The sequence below is a fragment of the Ruditapes philippinarum genome, unplaced genomic scaffold (assembly GCF_026571515.1).
Source record: "Ruditapes philippinarum isolate M1 unplaced genomic scaffold, ASM2657151v2 ctg91_1_1_1_1, whole genome shotgun sequence".
NCBI classification, from domain to species: domain Eukaryota; kingdom Metazoa; phylum Mollusca; class Bivalvia; order Venerida; family Veneridae; genus Ruditapes; species Ruditapes philippinarum.
The window spans coordinates 344,889-366,019 of NW_026863704.1; the positions used below are offsets into that span (position 1 = coordinate 344,889).

A 21,131-nucleotide genomic window follows, 5' to 3' on the forward strand; every position below is an offset into this window, starting at 1 on the left:
TATTTCAATTACAGTAATTAAATATTTTAGTAATTATTTAAACCAAAAACAATTGTAAAATATAACCAATATGATTGTAATAGTATCTCCGAATTATACCCATCAAACAGCAACAGATGCGACATCATCGTTAACTAAAGAAGCGAAAATAATGATTTTTTATTTTACACATCACTACATAATAATAAACTTATCTTTACCAATTTTTTACACTTTGCACAAACACTTTTTGAGGACTACAAGTACATGAAAAATGAGGGCAATTTAAGGATTGTGAATTATCTGTGGTAATCAAATTGTCAAATTCTATGGTAAGAATATCTAAAACGAGATAGGTTCTCAGTTTATTTTGCCTGAAATATTTCTGTTTTCATAATCTAAGATCATGAAAAGTTTAGATAAATTTTATTATGCATATGTTTATACGTTTTTGAAGCATGCGCGTTTCAGTCTCATCAATGCTGAAAATGTCACTTGCCGACTTTCTAACTTTAGTAAAGGGGAACACTTCAGACTGACGCCCCTATATTACATTATCTATAGAACCACGGTCACCACCCGCGTTCCATAAGTAAGTTGCATCGCTTTCTCAGATGAAGAACCCGATGTCCCTGGCGAAATTAAAGGAGCAAGTGGCCGAATGTCAATAACGTAAATACTAGGTCACGGACACCGCTATATCGGAAATAAGGATTACTAAATAAAAACTACATACATGACAGTTTAATTTAAAAAATCTTACGAAATAAGACAAACAAGACAAATCGTCACAAGACATCGCACACATATTAGCGGCCATAAATAGAATAAAATATTAATGGAGTATGTACATCTGAAGAAAGAAAACGGAATAGAAGACTAGCTAAAATAGCATTTTCATGTGAGCAATTATAAAAGTTTCTTTAGTTGCTATAATGTAACATAATGTTATGATCCCCCGTCAATTTTATTTCTCTCCTTTTCAACGTTAGCTTCACCACCGGGGATATTTAAATCAATATTTACAATATTGTCAACAGGGGTTATTTTAGCAATGCTCATCCCTCCCCCGAAGCGACCTCCTTGTGGTTGCGAAATACGGGTCGTTCTAGATGTTACAATATTAAATAACATATCCGGATTTACAATTAAATCAGTTGTAGAGTCCGTCATCATGTTTGCTTCTGTTGTTTGCTGTTTACTACTTTGCAATGATTCAGTGGTTCCTGTTGATTCAGAGTTGTTATTAATTTTTTGCGACGGTGTTGTATTTTTTGTCTTATCTTCATGAACAGTTGCTGACGCATTTGCACTGCTGTCAAAAATGTTCGAATTGTTGGAGTTAGAGGCGGGTGATATTGCATCAATTAACTCATCTGAAGTAATGTTTTCTAGTTTAGAAATAGCATTTAGTAAATCTACAAGTGATAAACTACTTGTGGAGCTTTTTGGTGTGCTAGTACTTGTGACTATGTTTCCGGTTACAAACGGTTGTCGTGATTGATCAGACAGCGTGGTTGAAGATGTGTCAACGGTAACTGATGGTACAGTGGACGATGATTCTGTTAATTGGTTACTTGCTGTTACCTCACTGTTTATATTATTTTTTGTATCTTGCAATTTTGGTAGAAGTTCTGTTGACCGTACTAAAGGCTTAACTGTTTGTTCGTTAGAACTAGAATCGGTTTGTCCTTCAATGCTAACTGCGTTTGTTGTATCAACAGTTATTTGTGTTCTCGTTGTATTCTCTATCAAAGGTCTCATTGTTATTTCTATTGGTGTGATAGTTGCATCGGATTTAACCACAGTCATCATCTCATTTTTTACTGCTCCATTGGCAGCAGTTGTGAAGTCTATGGGTACATGCGTCGACGATGAATCGTGCTGTCTATCTGATGTATCTTTGGGGACAATGGTTTGAGTTGTTGTCGCTGACCTTTCTTGATGTCAAGCTGCGAAGTTGCTTTATCGTCGATTCTAATAGATTGTGTTGTTTGCCAATCAATCGAACTTCTGATGGAAGTGCTTCTTCCTGAATTAGTCATATCCGATATAATACTGCTTGCCGTATCCTGCTCTACCGGTGAGTTTGTTGCGGCATTTTCCTTTATGCTTGATGTTGTGTTTAGGTTTTCAGTTATTTGTACTGTTGTTTCTGCTACTGGAACATTAGATGCGCTATCGACCGTCACAATCACACTAGATGAAGTCGTTGTATCATTTTGAAATTTTACCGCATTAGTTTGTGCTTCTGCAGTTTGTGTTTCAGCTTGATTAACGGGAGAAATTGTAGTCGTCATTGTATCAATGCGTTCTGTAGTTTGCTGCTGAACTGTATTTGCTGGTGTGGAACTGGATGCTGTTTGATCTGTTTTCGCTGCGTCGGTTTGTACTAAAGGCAAATTTGTCGAAGTCTCTGTTACTGCCTTATCAGAGGAAGCCATAGTGGTTGTTTGATCGACAACACCTGAAGTAGATTGTTTGATATGTTCTGTAGATTGTCTCTGCTCTGGTTCTGGCTGTGGTGTTGATTCCGTGATTACAGAATCTTCTGGTTCGGGTTGAACAGTCGGTATTTCAGTTGTTGATTCAGGTATAACAGATTGCGACGTTGTACTTTTTATCGTCAGTGTAGAATTCATGGCTAATGACGCAGTAGATGTGATGTCAGGCATATTTGATGTTGATGTTTCATTTGTTGTTACTGTTGTTTGTTCTTGTGTTGATGTTGTCTGTTCTTGTATTAGAGGTGTTGTTGTTGTTTGTTCTTGTGATGCTGTTGTCTGTTCTTGCATTGGTGGTGTTGTTGTTTGTTCTTGTGATGCTGTTGTCTGTTCTTGTATTGGCGTAGTTGGTGTTTGATCAAGTGCTGCTGTTGTTTGTTCTGGTAGTGATGTTGTTCTTTGTTCTTTAGTTGATGTTTCAGCTTCTGTTGTTGTTGTTGTCATTACTTTATGAGTTGTTGATTCGACTGGTTCTTGAGAAGTAGTCATGACTGATTCTGTTGTTGTTGTCTTTTGTTGCTCTGTTGTTGGTTCTTGAGTTGTTGTTGTGACTACCGGCGTTGTTGTTGTTTGAATATGTGTTGTTGTTGTTGTCATTACTGCGAGTGGTTCTTCGGTTGTTGTAGTGACTGCTGGTGTAGTAGTTGTTGTTGCAGCTTTTGTTGTCGTAGTCTTTTGTGTTGTTGTTGAAGTTGTAGACTTTGGCCTCACTGGTCTATTATCAATAGTTTTGCCGCCGTTGATCACGTGTTCAGGTAGAATAGCAATGTCAGCACAGTTATAGATCTCGGGCTGTTCTCCACATCCTTTTCCCCATTGCCCATTCCTGCAGATACCGTAATTGTTTGCTGCAATGAAAACATAACTAGTATTATCTGACAAGCCAGACAGTTAACAACTACAAACAATTTTTTGTAATTTAATCAAAATGCTTTTATGTCTAAAATAAAACCTATGTTAAACATAATAGTATAACATCAGTTAAACATATGTCATAATATTATATACGCCTTACTTAACTTGAGAAAACAATATGATAAACAAGGGATGGATCGAAAGTTTTTATCGTATTACAATATATATATTTGTACTGTTTGTAATTCAACTATTATATAGTTAATGAATTAAGTTTAACATTTTTGAAAATACTTTAAGCATGCATGCCCTATTGAGTATACAAGGCTCTTTAATACCACCAAAGTTTGTTGAAAGTACTTGTTAAGTTGTTTAAAATGTTTTGAATGAGTGCATATTTTGGCGCAGAAGAAAAAATTTCTAAATATGTAGGTTAGCATAATATGATATGTTTAAAAAGTTTAATGGTAAAGGTTCATTGAAATGTTTATATTCATTCTGTATTGTAATTAACTATATCTATCATGTTTGATTGTTCTTTTCTTATCTGTACTTACGCAATTATATATTGATTTACATAAGTATGAGTTAAGCACAGGATATTAGTGATTACAAATATTTAAATTTAAGGGCGGGAGATGCTGAATGAGTACATTTTTTACATTTAATGAGTTACGTAACAAGTGTCTCTCATCTCTGTCTACATCTACACTGATTCTACTGACAGTTACTGTTAGAGAAGCTTTAAAAATCACTCGAAACTTACTTTTATAATGCGAATAGGGCATTAAATATGACAAAATATATAAGAGGCAGGTTGCGGAGTGTTTTTTAATAATGCTACAATTTTACAATATGCAAAATCATAAAACTAATCTGATGAGACAAGTAACATTAAGTATAAAGCATAATGATTTATGACAATATGTAGCGCCCTCTGAATATTTATTCAACCCCCACGGAATACATTAGAAGGGTAAAATAAATGCTTGTTAGGTGAAACAATAATGATGGTGATAGACAATCATTCAGTGCATTGGTTGACACTTTTATTTCCGTGTTACAAGAGTCTTTAAACCATATGGATAAGACATAATTTATGTAGCTTGATTGCAATGTAAACTTAGTGATTATCTGAACTACTCTCGAGACTACTTTCTGGAACTAACAATTAGAGGTTATATTTGAGGAAACCGTGGCCACGGAAGAACTCTACCTCACGGTCCTTTTGTTCCTAGGCAGACATCTTAACCGCAAGTCAATCTGACATATCTATATACTTGTCACGCGATGTCCTTATATCTTATGTCCGAATATAAATTTGTAAGGTATTTGATGAATGATTTTTATGCTACGTCAGTGTGAATGGAAAGCTGCTCTAAAAAATACATCTTTAAAAGTGATGATCATCAATTCATTTTAGACTGTATCAAGTATTTATCAATTCTGAGTTCGACCAATGTTGAGTTCTGCTTAAGCAAGAGCATAGCATGGATAGTAACCTTCATTTCCACTTCTGTTCATGAACAGGCTCATTTAAACCGATCCTGCAATATTTTCAATTTTATCGTTTTGGGTGTTCTTTAAGGTTTCCATGTTTGACCATTTATGGCGAACTAGATAACAAGGGCTGCTGTCACATGATTTTTTTTTCTTCAAAATATGGACAAACATTGTGTGTTATTATAGTGAATAATTAAATATTATTTGTTATTTTTTGGCTTTCTCACAGACATTGTTCTTGGACAAATAATCTATATCATTCTTCAAGTATACAAGCCTGTAATTGGCCATGGAAATATAATTTAAATGTAGTCACATTAAGTGACAAAGAAATAATTAAGTATGGTAATCACTCCGAATGACCTTATTATTTTAGTGTGTGTAATAAAAGCAAGATAAATTTATTCATTTATCTGGTGATTGAAATCTGCTTTTACTACTTAATAACGTGTGGTTTCTTTTAATTTACATTACTTTATATGCTTTGAAAATCTTAACTATCTTGTACTAGTACTTATTTTGCGTGTATAATGTACGAATAATAAATATGAAAATGAATTAATTAGAGGCCATGCGACTAGTTTCATAATACAGGGAGGGGGCTGAATGGCAAAATCAGGTGGGCAATTTAAATTCTAGTCAGTAAACAATTGTCCTAACTAACATTAGAAACACAGTTTGTGTTCAGCACAGATCAATTATGACTGGTTGGCATATTAAAGGGACTCCACTGAGGGTTTTTTGACAAGGCGGGACAGAAAATAAGTTTTCGAGATTAATGTTCCATTTGGTGTAGGTTCAGGCCCAAAATTTCAGATCATTCGCTTTCCCCGTATTTCGAGAAAAATTGTGAAAAATGACAAAAATAAAATGAACGCTTTTCACTCGAATCGGGTTCAGAATAGCTCAATTTATTTCCGAGTAAATTTCCTTACAATCCTTCGTGTATTTTCTTCTGAGTTAAAGGCCCAAGCTGATTTTATAAGAAATTCAAATTTTATGTTTTGGGCTAAAAAAAGTTCAATTTAGTTCCTTTTAACTAGCGCACATTTTGAAATCCCAAAATTGATTTACAGGAAACAGTTTGGAAGAAAACTTAACTACTGTCTGTGTATTTCACAATTCATTTATTTTTATTTAAATCGTCTTGAAGGGGTTTTTACTTTAAACATGAAAATATGTTACTATGCTATTTACCTCCATGCCATCTCCATCGTAGAACACATTGTTTGCATTCAAGTCCCTCTGGTATTTCTAAAGATAGTTCAACGATCCCAGCTTGCCCCGCCTTAATGTCCGGCGAGTATCGTCTACCATACGACGTGGATCGATCCTTGCTCAAGATGCGTAATGGAAACTGATCCAGACATTCTGCCTTTACTGTTTGTTTGACGTCATCGTTGGGGCAAATGTTAAACTCGAAATACCCAGACATCGATGAAGTCACTTGAACGATGGTATCAATGAATCGCTTATCGGTGGAATACGTGCGGCCGATAATACCACGAGCGTACATTCCACCTGCCTCATTTGGGCGTGGCTGTTCGTCGTCCCACGCATCACCACACACGCCGCATCTTCCATCGTTCTCGTGCATTTTCTGAAATAAATTAAATTTTTATATTTAAGGATGAATGTTGTCATCTGCAAACATGTAATTGATATGTATTTGTGGATTTTTATCGTTTTTAAGTACATGGACAATATAACATGACTGAATAGGTTAAGTTTTTATGAGATGTCCCTATAAAGTTTTAATCCTACGAGACCTCAAAAACTTAAAGGTATATAATTATATCGAACTAAAAAAAAAATATGTAAGACCGAAAATAAATTTCTCGAATTTCTATCGGTTGACGTGGTTTTCTAATCGTATTCGCATGGGGTCGTATTGAGTCGGCAACAAACTATACGACTAAAAATCTTTCATGACGTATAAAAACCATTAAAAACATTTGCTGTCTTGGGCAATTTTCACGCCAACCTATGGAGAAAGCTATCTTAATCCTTAGGCTGGAAAAAACAATGAAAACGAGTGCTTTATTACAGACTTTTTAACATCAAATCTTTATCAATCATTAACCATATTTCTTAAAGTACCGTTAATTCAGAGTGAAATGAGTACGTGTGTTTTTGCAGTGAATGAATGATAAAATACATTTATTGAAACATGTGCACAGTAAGCAATGTAACATAATGATATTTTGTAAAATCTATCCATGCTTTCAGAATTTCAATGTTAGATATGGTTTATATTTAAACAAATAATATATATCATTTAGTTGTGTTTTACAAAACACGAAACGCGTATGCGCAAGTGGAACTCGTGCGCAGCTGTTTTAAACAAATTGTTTTACAAATTAATGAGGTTTCATGTTCTAAATCAATTAAAATTAAGACATGCTTTATGTAATTCATCAAAAGAAATATTCAAATGAACATTCTAGGAATTCAAATCAAATTTAATGTTAAATATATAATTAGGAAAAAGGGATATTTTAGTACTGTTATAAGAGTACAGGATTTCTAATGCTTTCAATTGAAAAAAAAAACGTTTTTCACTTGACAGTATTTTCTAGTTTTATTTCAGGTCCTCAAAAACATTCTTTTATTCTCAAATACTCTAATGTACCACAATGCGTTGTTAAAACATGCTATTCCATTATCAAAAATAAAATGTTAAACTTTTACTTGTACGAGCCGACTTTTCAGGTTAAAACATTAAAAAACATGTAATTTTTGTGTACTTCTTGTTATAATTTATGATACGAGAATGTAACGTTATTTTTTGGCCACTTATCTGTCAGAGAAGTTGTCTTTAGATATTAGTTAAATAATTAACTTGTCCATGTATTTTCAAAATAACTGTCACTTATTACCAGTATCCAACTTCCTGAATAAAGTGCGTGTTACATTTAGATTGTTACAAGATTTGTATTTCCTTTAATTTCGTTACTTTTTTACAAACTATCATTATACAATAATAAATCGTATCAAAAAGAACATTGTTAGTTTTTATATTGATGTTGTTTTATTTCGCTATAATGTTGAAACAGATACTAATAACATTTTTATTTTAAGCGTAACTATTTAAGATTTAAAAATACAACCGCTGAACAGAATTTCGTTTTAAAATATTTTGATATATTAATTATTTATAAACTAAGCTGTATTGAAAAAAATGTATTTCCGTTTAAAAAGATTTTTTTTAAGAAATGCATTTTAATTTTAGCCTTATCACTTTGCGGCTGTTTTGTTTGAAAATACAGCATTACTCAAGTTTTGTATGAATAATTGGTAAAAAATATTTCCTTTTCGTTCTTGATTTGATCCTGAATTTTGTTATGTAGAATTTCTCTTCAAATTTAGATGAACGCATAATAAATATAACTATTAGCTAATCAAAAGTTGCTTTAAAGGGACGAATATAATTTATCCGAAGAAAAATGCAACATTTTTTCTGTTTAAAAAATCTAATGAATTTTCAAGAAACGTACGAAATGAAAAAAGTGACATTTGTACTTCTTCACATCATGTAATAAGATTAAAAGTCTTGCATTATGTTTTAACTTACCCAGAATCCACCACAGTCAAGAGTATGATCGTCATAATTTTTGACGACGTAACGGTTTCTGTAGAATAATGGATCCCTCCAAAGACTGGACCTTTGCGGTGGAACTAGAAGTCGACCATTACCGGAAACACTGTTTAAACACGCTAGAAAAACGGTGCCTAGAAATAATGTCCACATTTTCCCACTCATTTTATTATAATAATTGTATTTTTAAGAAGTCACACGCACTGATATGTGTCTATTAATTTTCGTCTGGTGTTTCAACTATCAAAACGTCAGAAATCCCCTGACTTGTTGCTCTGTTCACCTGAATACCTTCTTTTGTAATTAAAAATTTAAAAAATAATAATAAAACTCTTGCAGGCGGTCATGCAAAATAATAATAAAATAAACCTATTTGTTCCTTCTTATTCATGCAATCTATTTTTTATAAAAATCGTGTCTTTTTAAGCACTGAAAATAATAAAAAGAACCGAGGCGTATGTCGTAAAATGTCAAAAAGTGGCGTAAAAATACAACAAATTAAATTAAAGAAAGCATGCTACTTCATAACACCAGCACTTTGAAATCGTAAATTCATGCTATCATTTGATAACAGAGTGCTTTTATACGGCAAAACGGACTGATCCGTTGATATGACGTTTACTGCCGTCATCCATGCGTTACGTTACCGTTAATGCGTGGTTTACGTAAAAATAAAGGGCGTATATTGATTCTAATATCACAAGATATTGTTTTACAATTTTTAAGTGTTGAAAGGATCACTAGGATTGTCATTTTAAGTATCCTGTTTTGGTTAATTTGATGAATTAGTGTTCAAATTCGGATTGCCGTTTTTTTTTTAACGTATGAGGGTTATAACGTTACAACGTATGATTCAGATGAGAGGGCAAATTAAGATTTAAATATAGAACGCTTTAGATACGTTGTGGTTTTGTTTTGTATCAATTACGGGGGAGTTAATATCGCAACTTTGGTGAACCGCGTCGAAGTACAATTTGAATGGCCGGTGTTTACTTATGTTTTTTATATTTACTTTTACTAAAAACAAGAAAAAAATCTTTAGTTTTTATGTCATACAAGATTTTTATAACAAAAAAAATATTTATTTTTTGTCTTAAAAATGTTTTATGTTTGAATAACAAATTCCGTACTTAACATGCGTTTGATATTTAAACGATTACGTATCATTTGTCATTTTGATGATGTAATTTATCAAATTAGTAGCTGGACATTTCAGCCCGGTGATGTAAACTCAAGTATATTTCTTGCAAGTAATCCGGTTGATTTGCGGACATTTGTTAAACACAAATAAGTTTTTAATTTATCCTAGCGTTTCACTGGGGTTCATCGTAAAGAAAACATCATCATATACTTTTTTTATTTATTTGTTACAATTTCACATACTAAACTATAATTAAAGAGAAGAAGAAAATTGTACTCAATATACTATGCTTCTGCGGTCAAACATAATTCAGATACAGTGAAATAAAAGTTTGATATATATTCTTTCAGTATGAATTTATATAGATAAAAATAATACATATGTATATACAATATATTCAAGTTTTACCTATAAATACAGGATTTATTAGCATAGAGTGGTATGAAAATAAATATTTCATGAGTGTCGAGTGAAATATGATAATTTTCAAACCGCAAGATGAAAATAAATCCTGTATCTAAAGAAAAAAAAACTTAAATTTTCTGTTTATTATATATATTTTTCTCTTTTTTGACATTACAATTTGAGAGACCTTCCCTTAAAGCAGCACGCCTCCAATACACGCTAATTTTTATGAAAGTTTTGAAAATGTATTCTACTGTATAATATCGTGAAATAACCAAAAGGAAGCAGTTTGCACATTATCAATGGCACTTTCAACCTACGTAAATTACAAAAAAGTTGTCAAAATATGCATAAATAGCTCTTACTGCGTTAGTAACGCAGTAGAAATATAGTTGTAAATATTGAAAAATCAGTCATTAACCGCACATAACATGTAAAATATTACTTGAATCTCGAATCATTTTACTTTTCCTAAAATCGTAGTACATATTTCTCAAGTTTGATTTTATTGAAATATTTTGACTCATCTGGAGGCATGTAGCTTTAAATTTTGTGTACTGGTAAAATTTAGAAAAAAGTAGTCCGGCAAGACACCAGTGAAAATACGGAAAATATGTTTCACTGCAGTAAAAAATAATTTTTTACAGTGAAAATACGAAAAATGAAAAGACGCATTTTTTTCAACAATATTCTCAATATTTCATTTATAAGTATTTGGTAAACGAGTTGTATTTCTGCATCCTAATTAAATGCATTATAGTATGACCTACAAAGATTATTTGTGACTTTATTTGCAAAATAATTAATAATATCATCATGTATTTTAAGAGTAATAATGATACACTGCTGCATACTTGGTACGCAAAATAACTAATCTATGAACGCTCGTGCGCTAGCTATAGAATTACTGTCGTCTGCGCTCACTGTGCGACTTCAAGTGCATGGCGTAACGTCAGAACGTAACCTGTAAATAACGCGACGCTATTATTGTCAATAGACTGTAACTTTGACATGGAAGACAGACAAAGTTCTACAACATTTATGCACATACCACTGTGTTTTATTGCAAACTGATGACTGATCCAAACATATTTACTGATAAAAAAAATGACCTAATGTGGCAATTCCATTTCTTTGACAAAAATATCATATAACAGGCTAAATTGCTATTGATGTTTATGAAAATAACATACATGTATACTAAGTAATAGATTTTGATATATTTTATCTAAATTTAAAAGTGTAAGTTATTAGAAGATGTGTAATTAAAGTGTTGTGGTCGATTTAACCAAACAATTAATAAAACTTGATCGATCTTTATATCATTTCCATCGGATGTAGAAATCGGAAGAGTTCGTCATCAAATTGTACTGATAAAATGAATTAGGTTGGTGTTATAGAGCATGTAATCTTGCTCTGTCAGTTTGTATTGTCAGAAAAAAGTCCAGACTATTTTTTTCATTCTGCATTTGTCCAACGATGAAGGTATACAATTATTTAGTTAAACAATATTTAATTATATTACTATAAACACAATTTACAATTTTTAAATACAATTTTACATAAAAACAATAAATTCAATTATTTTCAATGTTAAGTAATTTATGTCAGGAATAATGAAAAATTATTGAATTTAGTAAAAAAAATCTTAAAAAGATGGAGACTACTTAACAGCAATGAAAACAAAGCTGACAGTTGCAGACTCGATTTGATTGAGTATTTTTATTGGAGATCATGTAATGTACAACATATTGCATGCCCCCAGCATCGGCTTAAGCGTGTTTTTTAATGTTTTTTATTATTGTTTATTATTATTATTATTATTATTATTATTATTATTATTATTATTATTATTATTATTATTATCTTCATCAACATCATCATTATTTCAATATTATTTTATTATTATTTACGAAAAATTTCTTTAAAATCAAATGTCGTTTTGTGGTCATTAAAAACAACACTTAATTGAAAGCTAACGCCTGTTCGGAGAACTCACTCAAATCACTTGTTGATTTTAAAATCCATAATCATGAGTAATTCATTAACCAATATATATATATTTTCATAGATGTAATCCATCATGTCAATTACACCCATATCATTCATTTTCTATATAATTGTTAAATGTGTTAAACCGATAAAATTGAGCCGTGTCACGACAAAACCAACATAATGGGTTTGCGACCAGCATGGATCCAGACCAGCCTGCGCATCCGCGCAGTCTGATCAGGATCCATGCTGTTCGCTATCAGTTTCTCTACTTGTTAAAGAGTTTGTAAGCGAACAGCATGGATCCTGATCAGACTGCGCGGATGCGCAGGCTGGTCTGGATCCATGCTGGTCGCAAACCCATTATGTTGGTTTTGTCGTGACACGGCTCAAATATTTCTTTCTTTTTTTTCTGTATAACATATTGGATATGATAAATTGTGCTTGTGAAAATAGCAACAACTACAGTGTAACAGTACATTACTACATCGTCTTTTTTACTATGACTAAAATAACGTAACAATTTAACAAAACAAAAGGCTGTAATAATATACAATTATTGACTAGTGAGCCATTGAATATGATGTGATATTCACCGGCAGATGACATATTGACCGAGGCGATAGCCGAGGTCAATATGACTTTCTGCCGGTGAATATCACATCATATTCAATGGGTCACTAGTCAATAATTGTTTTATTATATGAATATGCTAAGAATTGAAAAAAAAAATCACGAAAAAGTACATCCTTATATACATGTACAAATTTTGCCTCGTTGAAGTGCGGGAAAAAAGACGCACGTGTAAGGCGTGCAACGACTACGCGAACGCTGCGCATACAAAAGTAATTCAAGTTTATACTCATCAATGCGGTTTAGTATTTAAGTATAACAGTAAAGTAATGATATTTCAATCGAGAAATATGCCATAAAGAACAAAACGCAACAATTATTTTTTTAATTAACACACGTAATTAACAGTCTACGGTGTATGGTCATTGAATATGAGTCTCAATCTATTTTTAGATTTGAAAATACAATTCAGCCAGTTAATATGATACTACACCCAGTGAATATGATTTTATAAAAAGTTCTGTTGACTACAGTTTGGACCAATAAGATTGCAGCTATTTTTAGATCATATAATAATTGAGCACATATGTTCATTACTTTAACTGCTGTAAGTGTAAACTTTTTTTATATTCCTGGATTTTTGTATTAACATCAGGTGCAATGTACTATGTGGCGGTTGTAAAAAGTCGCCCAGTACTTCATTACAGTGTTGTGATATCCTTTTAAATGATATTTTATAGGACATTTGGTGTCACTGATTTAAAAACATTTAGTTGAGCATTTATTAATGCTTAAATCGGTGCTAGGGGGCGTGGGAGAGGTTGCATTTTCCATATCTGTATATATCTGTCATAAAAACGCTCAGTCAATTTTTCACCTATATTTACACTTGGGTTATTGATTGACTAAGTGCAAATTAATTGTTAAAATGAGTTATGTAAATGGGTAGAACATCACTTCTTAACGAAATTCACAAGGGGAAAACTGAGCACTGTTAAAGTAACCCTTGTTGCCAATATTCTTGAATATTGAACGAAATATCTCTTTCGGTGAAGGTAACAAATATTATTTATAGGATACCATAACACGGAGTTCTATAATAATTGCTCACACGAAAGGTCATGGTCATTCTAATTGCACTAATGTTTAATTTTTACCACAATTTTATTATAAATCTTAAAAGTCAAATAAAATATATAAGAGTGTGTCAGGCCGATAAATTATTACAACATGACAGAGAGCCATCCTCCTCGGACCTATGACTGTGTAAATAAACAATCATTAACACAATCATGCAATTGACACTTTGACAAAAAGTATAGATAATTTCTATGTCCGGAAAAGAAAACAGTATGTTGATAGTGACACATCGTGCTTACATGTTAATCCTTGACAACGTATTAATTGTGTAAAGTAACCAAACACAAAAAATCAAAAGAAAACCCACTAACAACAAAATTATTTAAAAGGAGGATAAACAAACAAGGCAAAAAACGAAAAGTACTGTTTCTTTCACATGCACATCAACAATGATATAGACAGATTTGTATACAAAGGTTTCTTCGGGAGTGGCACTGGGAGTCTCGTAGTGGGGTCGATTTTTTTTTAATTCGTTTTATTTATTATTATTATTATTATTATTATTATTATTATTATTATTATTATTATTATTAGATGTGGGGTTGTTTATTGTATTTTTGTCAGTGGGTTGGGGATCAGAATTTTTTATAAAATGAATAACGGACATGTGCACGTTGTTTAAGTCATCAATTCACAAATAAATAACCCGCTCTTTTCTCCGACATAATCCGAGTGAATAGCAGCGTCATACTCTCTCGCACACAATCACGCATTCAGGAAATGTATGTTTTAATGGCATAAGATATATGATTGTTGGCAAACAATATTGACCAAATTACGGATGCCACGATCCTTTGCAATGATATATATACAGGATGTCCGTTAATACACCTATTACCTATTTATCAACAATATACTTTTCATTAAAGAAAAACACGTAGTCCAATCAACGGCCGTAAATATGGTATAAAAAATAGCATGGCAAAATAAGTTCACCACGCCGTAAATCTGAATTATGTTTGACATACATTAAGTGGAGACAAATGGTGTCAACGTTTAATGATGTGTGCGCATTTATTACATAATAAAACATGGTTGATCCTTATATATTTTTATGATACAAGATATGTATAGTTCGTGATTTTTAATTTAGATATTGGGCGATATACGTATTAAATATTTTGAATATAGTCATTGCAATACAAATTATAAAGTAGTATTATAATACAACATAAACGGTTCCTAATATTCATTCAACATAGCAGTGTTCACATCATATATTTAACCAAATCGCGTACTTTATTTGTATAAGTCATCTGATAATGACCAAAGCAAAAACGAAACACAAAAAATGTGTATTGCCGAATGAATATTCGCTCGTCTGCATTTAATGTATGTTTAACCAAAGCTCGGTTTTATATTGCCTCAGCCATTATTTTGTTTAACTAGAGGATATCTTGCATTATAAAAGTAATATCAGTATTTCAGCCAATAAATTTTCTGTAAAAACAAAAATAACAAAGTCATATCTCTTGGGCTAGTTGTTAATTTCTAAAATATGTCGACACCTTTTTGTGTTTAGAATAGAGAAAATAAGAATTCCAAATCCTCAAATGTTTATGATGATTCTGCTTACCTTAGCGCTATACCTACTGAATGAGCCCATCTTTGAATAAGGACCAGTCAATTAAAAGTTTAAGGAATTTAAATATCAAAATACAATAATTGAGCTATCTACAGTATAGAGAAAAATCAGAATTTAATCATGTGTCTTTTTTTATAGACCAATGTGTTTGATAGCTTTATATAGACAAAAAAAAACTGTATATTGTCCAATATTTGCCGTCGTGTAATAGATTTATTGGTATAAATCTTTATTTTATTCATATGTATTAAATAGAAAAAATAAGATAGTAACAAATGATTGCTCTTTTTGAATACATATGGGGTCAAGATAAGCACGAATAAGTAATATACATATACTAGCATGTGCATGCGGACGCATATAAAACTTAAATTATTTATGATAAAGCACAGAAATTGTTTGTGCAAATGGTTTATTAGGCCACTTTCAGTAATCCAGATCGCCATTCAGTAAAAAAAATGCATTCAATTGAAACATTGCAATAACATGCTTATAGTGATTTTGAATTTAGTGTAAAATTTATCAAACTAATTCACGTAAAATGCTTGATTCAAAGGAGGAATGTTTAGACGAAACTGCGTTATCATCTGCTGACAGAGACGGTGATAAACAGCCCGACAAAACTTTACAACATCAAAAGAGTGTTCACGCGAATTACTTGATTTATGGAGTAAAGGATTCGCCACCTATACATATTACAATAGTCTGTGCATTACAGGTAATTTAATATATACTTTAACCTTTAACCTGGTGGAACCGAAGGAATGGGGTTCATACTCTCATTGCCTGAAAGGGTGGATGGACCCTTATTAAACTTAGAACACACAGAACCGAACATATATGATAAGCTTTTTCCACGAGTAAAAGCCAGTTCAGCCTGCACAACCGAGCAATCTGACCAGGCTCTATACTGCTAGCAGCTTAGTTTTTGTGTTTGGATACTCAGATCACTTAACTGATCCAAGTTCAAAGCTGGGCAAAGATTTTCAAACAAATTCAGTTGGGTTCGGCACATAAATATATACAATGTACCATAATAGTTAAATGATAACTTTATAGATATATCATAGTCATGCACTTAAAAACAAATTTAAGTATAAGGAGGAATTGTTTGTTATAACCACATGATGCATTTGTCATTGGTCATTTTCGATTTTATTTTTCTATCTGTTACAATATGCATGCATGTATCTTATAATATATCCTTGAAATATACTTATAATCTTCAAACTGCAGGTATATTTATAGCCTAGGAAATATTTTAGAGGAGTAAACACTTCCGTGACATGATTAATGTTGATATGTTTTGCTTTACATGCAATGTCATTTGAATATATATGAAATACGGACCTTTTATGTATATCATTTCTCGCCATTTTATTCAAATTATGTGTCAACAGATGCAATGGTATAATATAATAATAGTGTCACTATTGAACCAAAGTGGCTGGTTTTTAAAATGGTAGAAAGGTATATATAAGCTGCCATCAGTCGGTAGAACGTGCAAAGAATCTATAACAATTTTAAAATGAGTTAAATTTATTCGTTTATTTAAGTCTCTTTCTCAAATGATATACACAAAATTAATATACATATAAAATACATGTAAGTCCAATCAACTGAGATTAAGCAGACATAAGTAAACATTATTACATATAATATGAGTACTATGTACGTATAATACAGATAAGAAATATAATACATGTACTTTTGTTAATCTGATATTTTGTAAATTACTATAAAAGAAATTAAAGGAAAAATAAGTGAAATAAGTGAATAGATTTGACAATATACTCCACAATTACACAATGGTTGTAAAAAAATTGTATATGTTTCGTCAAATCAAACATATTTAGATTAAAGGCCCAGAAATGCTATTTAAAAATGTTTGGTATCTTCTTACAGTTTCCATAAAATACTCATTTCCCACTTTGATGAACTATCTTTGCTTTCTTTGCTTTGTTGTTATTGGTATATTTTTTGTGAATATCATTTTGTCTGGAAGTCAAAATAAAACATGTACATTGTTTACATTTTGCTAACTTTACGACACATTACTGCACATTCAGCGCTACTTTTTTCAGCTGTTAAACACCTAGCATGTTCTTATTCCATTAGTAAAGCACTATTAAACACGTGCATGTTTGACATTTCTAAAGACTTTAATAAATATTGATATCTGAGGCATAATGTGCCTTTAACAAGTATATTCTTGTATTTGAGTAAAACAGTTTATATGATATTTAGTTAGAAAACAATTTATTTACTTGTATATCTGAGAAAAAACAGGTCCACTATTTTAGTTTAAAAAGCAAACAAACAGAAAACAACATTTTTTCCTCAAAAGGTCCACATTTGGAATGAAAAAAAAAACATGTTTGTTTTAATTTTTACAGCAAGGCCTCCTGTCTTTATCGACGCAGCTTATTGTGTCCCTGTTGGTAGCTGAGGCGGTATGCGCGTCCGGCAATGATATTTTCAAAGCGAGGCTCCTCAGCTCTACGCTCTTTATGAGCGGCGTAACAACCCTAGCTATGAACACCATTGGTATTAGGTATGGTTATAAATTTTATTATTTTATTTCAATAAATTAAATAAACTAGCACATGGTCATGGACTACTAGTGAAGGTGAAAATAGTCTCTTGGATAATAGGGAAGACCAGAAATTTTAAAATAATGTCAAAATGAAAAGGTCCATCATCTTTATGAATGTGTCATTCTGCAGTTCGCCCAATTCTATAGCTTCACACTTCTTTATATCTTTAAATTTTCTCATATTTTCTTCTTTACTCGGATTTCTTTCCTAATTTAAACTTCTTAACACTTCTTTATGGTTTTCTCTCGATTTTCTTTTGTTTGTTTTGTTCTAATTTTGTCTTATTTTCTTATAATAATGTTAACATATTTTATCTCGGATGAAACAATTTGTTAAATTGTTTGTATCGCCAAAATCTGTACCGATGTCTAGCTAGTACAATAAGCTTTGAGGTCAATCCACTTTATCATGATTTTGTTTAAGTTTTGTGTTTGATATGTAATATTGAAACTTGATAAAAAGATAAAATACGTTTTAAACCAAAGGGGGATTATTATTGGAATGGACTTATAACGATTATTATAATCTTTGTAGGTGACAATAATAAAATATGTTTCAAAGTTTCAAGTAAACCAAAAGCAAAACGCAACAAAAACAACAAAATTCAATTTTTGGAGATTGGTGATTCTAAGAAATAGGTATCAGAAAATAAACATTGTTCAATGCTTTTGATAAGGTACAACTATTGAAAGTTACATTTTGCTGTTAATAATTGGAAGAAAATTTTTGTTTGTATGAACAGCATTTGTTAATTTAAAAAAGGTTGGTGGCACATAAGCAAAGTCTAAGCTAAAACCTACTAAACATAGCACATTGAAAATTTTGTAAGGGAACATTTTGTTCTGTTTTGCTCTTATATCAAGTGTGCATTGAATAGCAGTTTTTGCTAAACCTCTCTCGAAATAGTACCAGTGACGTCGTTGAAACGTTGTTATATATAGTTTGTAAAATCTTTGAAGCTTTATTTCGACAGCTCCCCTCATATTTCTTATAAACAAGCTTAACCTAAATTCAAAATAAAAATATTAATTCATTTTTGTTTTCATTTTTTTTTTTGCTACATAATACTTCTTAATTTATAAATGTCAACTTTTCGCTCATGTCACTGATTTTTTTCTTCTTTTTTGCATTTTTCCTCTTTTCAGGCAACTCTGATTTTTCATTGCAGTGGAATGTAACAAAGTGTGTAAAAATATCAATGCCCCCTCATTGTGTGTCTGCCCAACATTTTCGTAAATAACTGTCATTTCATAACTGGGTGTTCAGTTAATTGTATTTATATGTTTTTATATATTTAAAATGTCATGACTAATCAAATAATTAATGATAATGCGAATCTGACAAATGTGAAAGACATAAAAATCAAAATAATATTTTTTTTTTGTCTTGTTAATATCGCTGCGGATAAAGATAAAGAACATTTAAATGATGACGCTGTCTTCTACATGATTCTTGGGTATCAGACAGGATTATCTAAGTCGCTTGCTTTAAATGACGCCAATCCCGCGCGCCTTTTATGAATGAATTGCGTTCTTAGAATGACGTCATTTTGCCATTTTTAATGCAGTTGTAAATTCATACGCTACTATAAGAAAACATGTTTAGGTTCTGCAGGCCTGGTGTCATATAAGAGAAACGGTTTGGACCCTAAATTCCTTCATTGATAGGCATTTATTTATTTATTTATTTATTTATTTATTTATTTATTTATTTATTTATTTATTTATTTATTTATTTATTTATTTATTTGGTCTAGCTTCAAACAAGTTTATTCCTTCTTTAAATGCTACATGTTGCCGTCCATTTTTAAATTTGTAATCCGCATATTGTTGTCACAAATTGATTGCCAAATAATTTGGTTGAATTAATGCAGTTCTTATGACTTACATTAGTTTCAGAAATGAAAAAGATCTCGTACGCGGCTGGTATTTTACAAGTTTTGTTTTGTGAAAACGAATGTTTTATCTTATTATTATCTTATTATTCATCCTTCATTTTTAACATTACAAATCATCTCTAACATTATCATTTAATCTATCATCTTATAATCAATAGTATTTTGAAATTAGTCTACCTCTGTTTTGATAATAATAGTTATGTTACTCAAATTCAACAAACAGCAAATAATTATTTTCGAAATTCAGTTCTTTTACCAATTAAGAGAACTGTTGCGTGGATTAATGTAACTAGCATATTAAAATGATATATCACTTTCAACGTGAATACTTTACTACTCACAGCGGTTACTTTCCTTGACCAATTCAATTTCAGATCGAAAACTGAAAACATGGAAAAGATGATAGCTGTGTATCAATTTATTTGCGGTTTTGTAAGGCGAAAATGTAAAAGTACGAAGACATGTCAAACGAAGACTTCATGCATAGTCCTTTCGTACCATAGTCCTTTCGTACTATTCGTCCCACTACAAGAATAAAATCTGCACACGGCACAAAGTCCTAGCCATCATACCTTCACAGATAATTCATTAGACATTCAATATTGATAATGTTTGTGTAAATAATATTTTAATCTATACTAACAAAGTTATTCTATTCATTAGGTTGCCACTTTTTCAAGGAGCGATGTCAGAGTATGTGGTACCATTGTTACTGGTTGGAAGTGTGGAGGGAACCTTTTGTTCTACATTGGCTCCAGGTAAAAATGTCCATATGTATGTCATAATTTTAGACATTGTACGCTTTGATAAAGTATTGCTACAGACATTTCAACATATTTCTTATAAGTAACTGCTTGCACTTTTGACTCTCGACATATTTCGACTTATTGTGTAAGTGCTAGGTTCCGACAATAATAATAATAATAATATTGATGAGAATTATAAAAATAATGGTAATAAATTAAATAATAATTGTAATAATAATAAAATGATGATGATGATGATGATGATGATAATGATGATGATGATGATGATGATGATGATGATGGTGGTGATGGTGATGGTGATGATGATGATGACGATGACGGTGACGGTGATGGTGACGATGACGATGACGATGATGATGATGATGATGATGATAAAAATAATAATAATAGTATTATTACTAATGATAATGATAATACACATTGTTTATTTCAGAATTAAAAGAAGCCGGTAAGAGGATATTTCTATACCCACACCAATGTGCTCGTACCATTTCTTAATCGCTATTTTACATTTCGATCGTTTTATTTTTCAATGCTTTCTGCAGACTCTATAAATACTCATTAAATGAAATGAAGATATAGTAAAATCATATAT

General features: G+C 31.4%; 3 protein-coding genes across 3 annotated transcripts; 1 reads left to right on the forward strand and 2 right to left on the reverse strand.

Annotated features, from left to right (window-relative positions):
* Positions 1 to 708: 708 nt before the first annotated feature.
* Positions 709 to 9,000, reverse strand: LOC132723089 (mucin-2-like). Its single transcript, XM_060707753.1, has 3 exons — positions 8,416 to 9,000; positions 6,039 to 6,441; positions 709 to 3,331 (listed from the first exon to the last, which is right to left on the reverse strand). The coding sequence occupies exons 1-3, from the start codon at positions 8,602 to 8,604 to the stop codon at positions 1,833 to 1,835; spliced, it is 2,091 nt and encodes a 696-aa protein (XP_060563736.1). The 5' UTR covers positions 8,605 to 9,000; the 3' UTR covers positions 709 to 1,832.
* LOC132723097 (uncharacterized) lies at positions 928 to 1,791 on the reverse strand. The gene has a single exon (XM_060707762.1). It carries the CDS (start codon positions 1,789 to 1,791, stop codon positions 928 to 930), a length of 864 nt encoding a protein of 287 aa, XP_060563745.1.
* A 6,725-nt stretch (positions 9,001 to 15,725) lies between the features above and the next one.
* Positions 15,726 to 20,975, forward strand: LOC132723098 (solute carrier family 23 member 2-like). Its single transcript, XM_060707763.1, has 4 exons — positions 15,726 to 15,993; positions 17,672 to 17,829; positions 20,433 to 20,580; positions 20,970 to 20,975. Exons 1-4 carry the CDS (start codon positions 15,817 to 15,819, stop codon positions 20,973 to 20,975), a joined length of 489 nt encoding a protein of 162 aa, XP_060563746.1. The 5' UTR covers positions 15,726 to 15,816.
* The last annotated feature ends 156 nt before the right edge of the window (positions 20,976 to 21,131 follow it).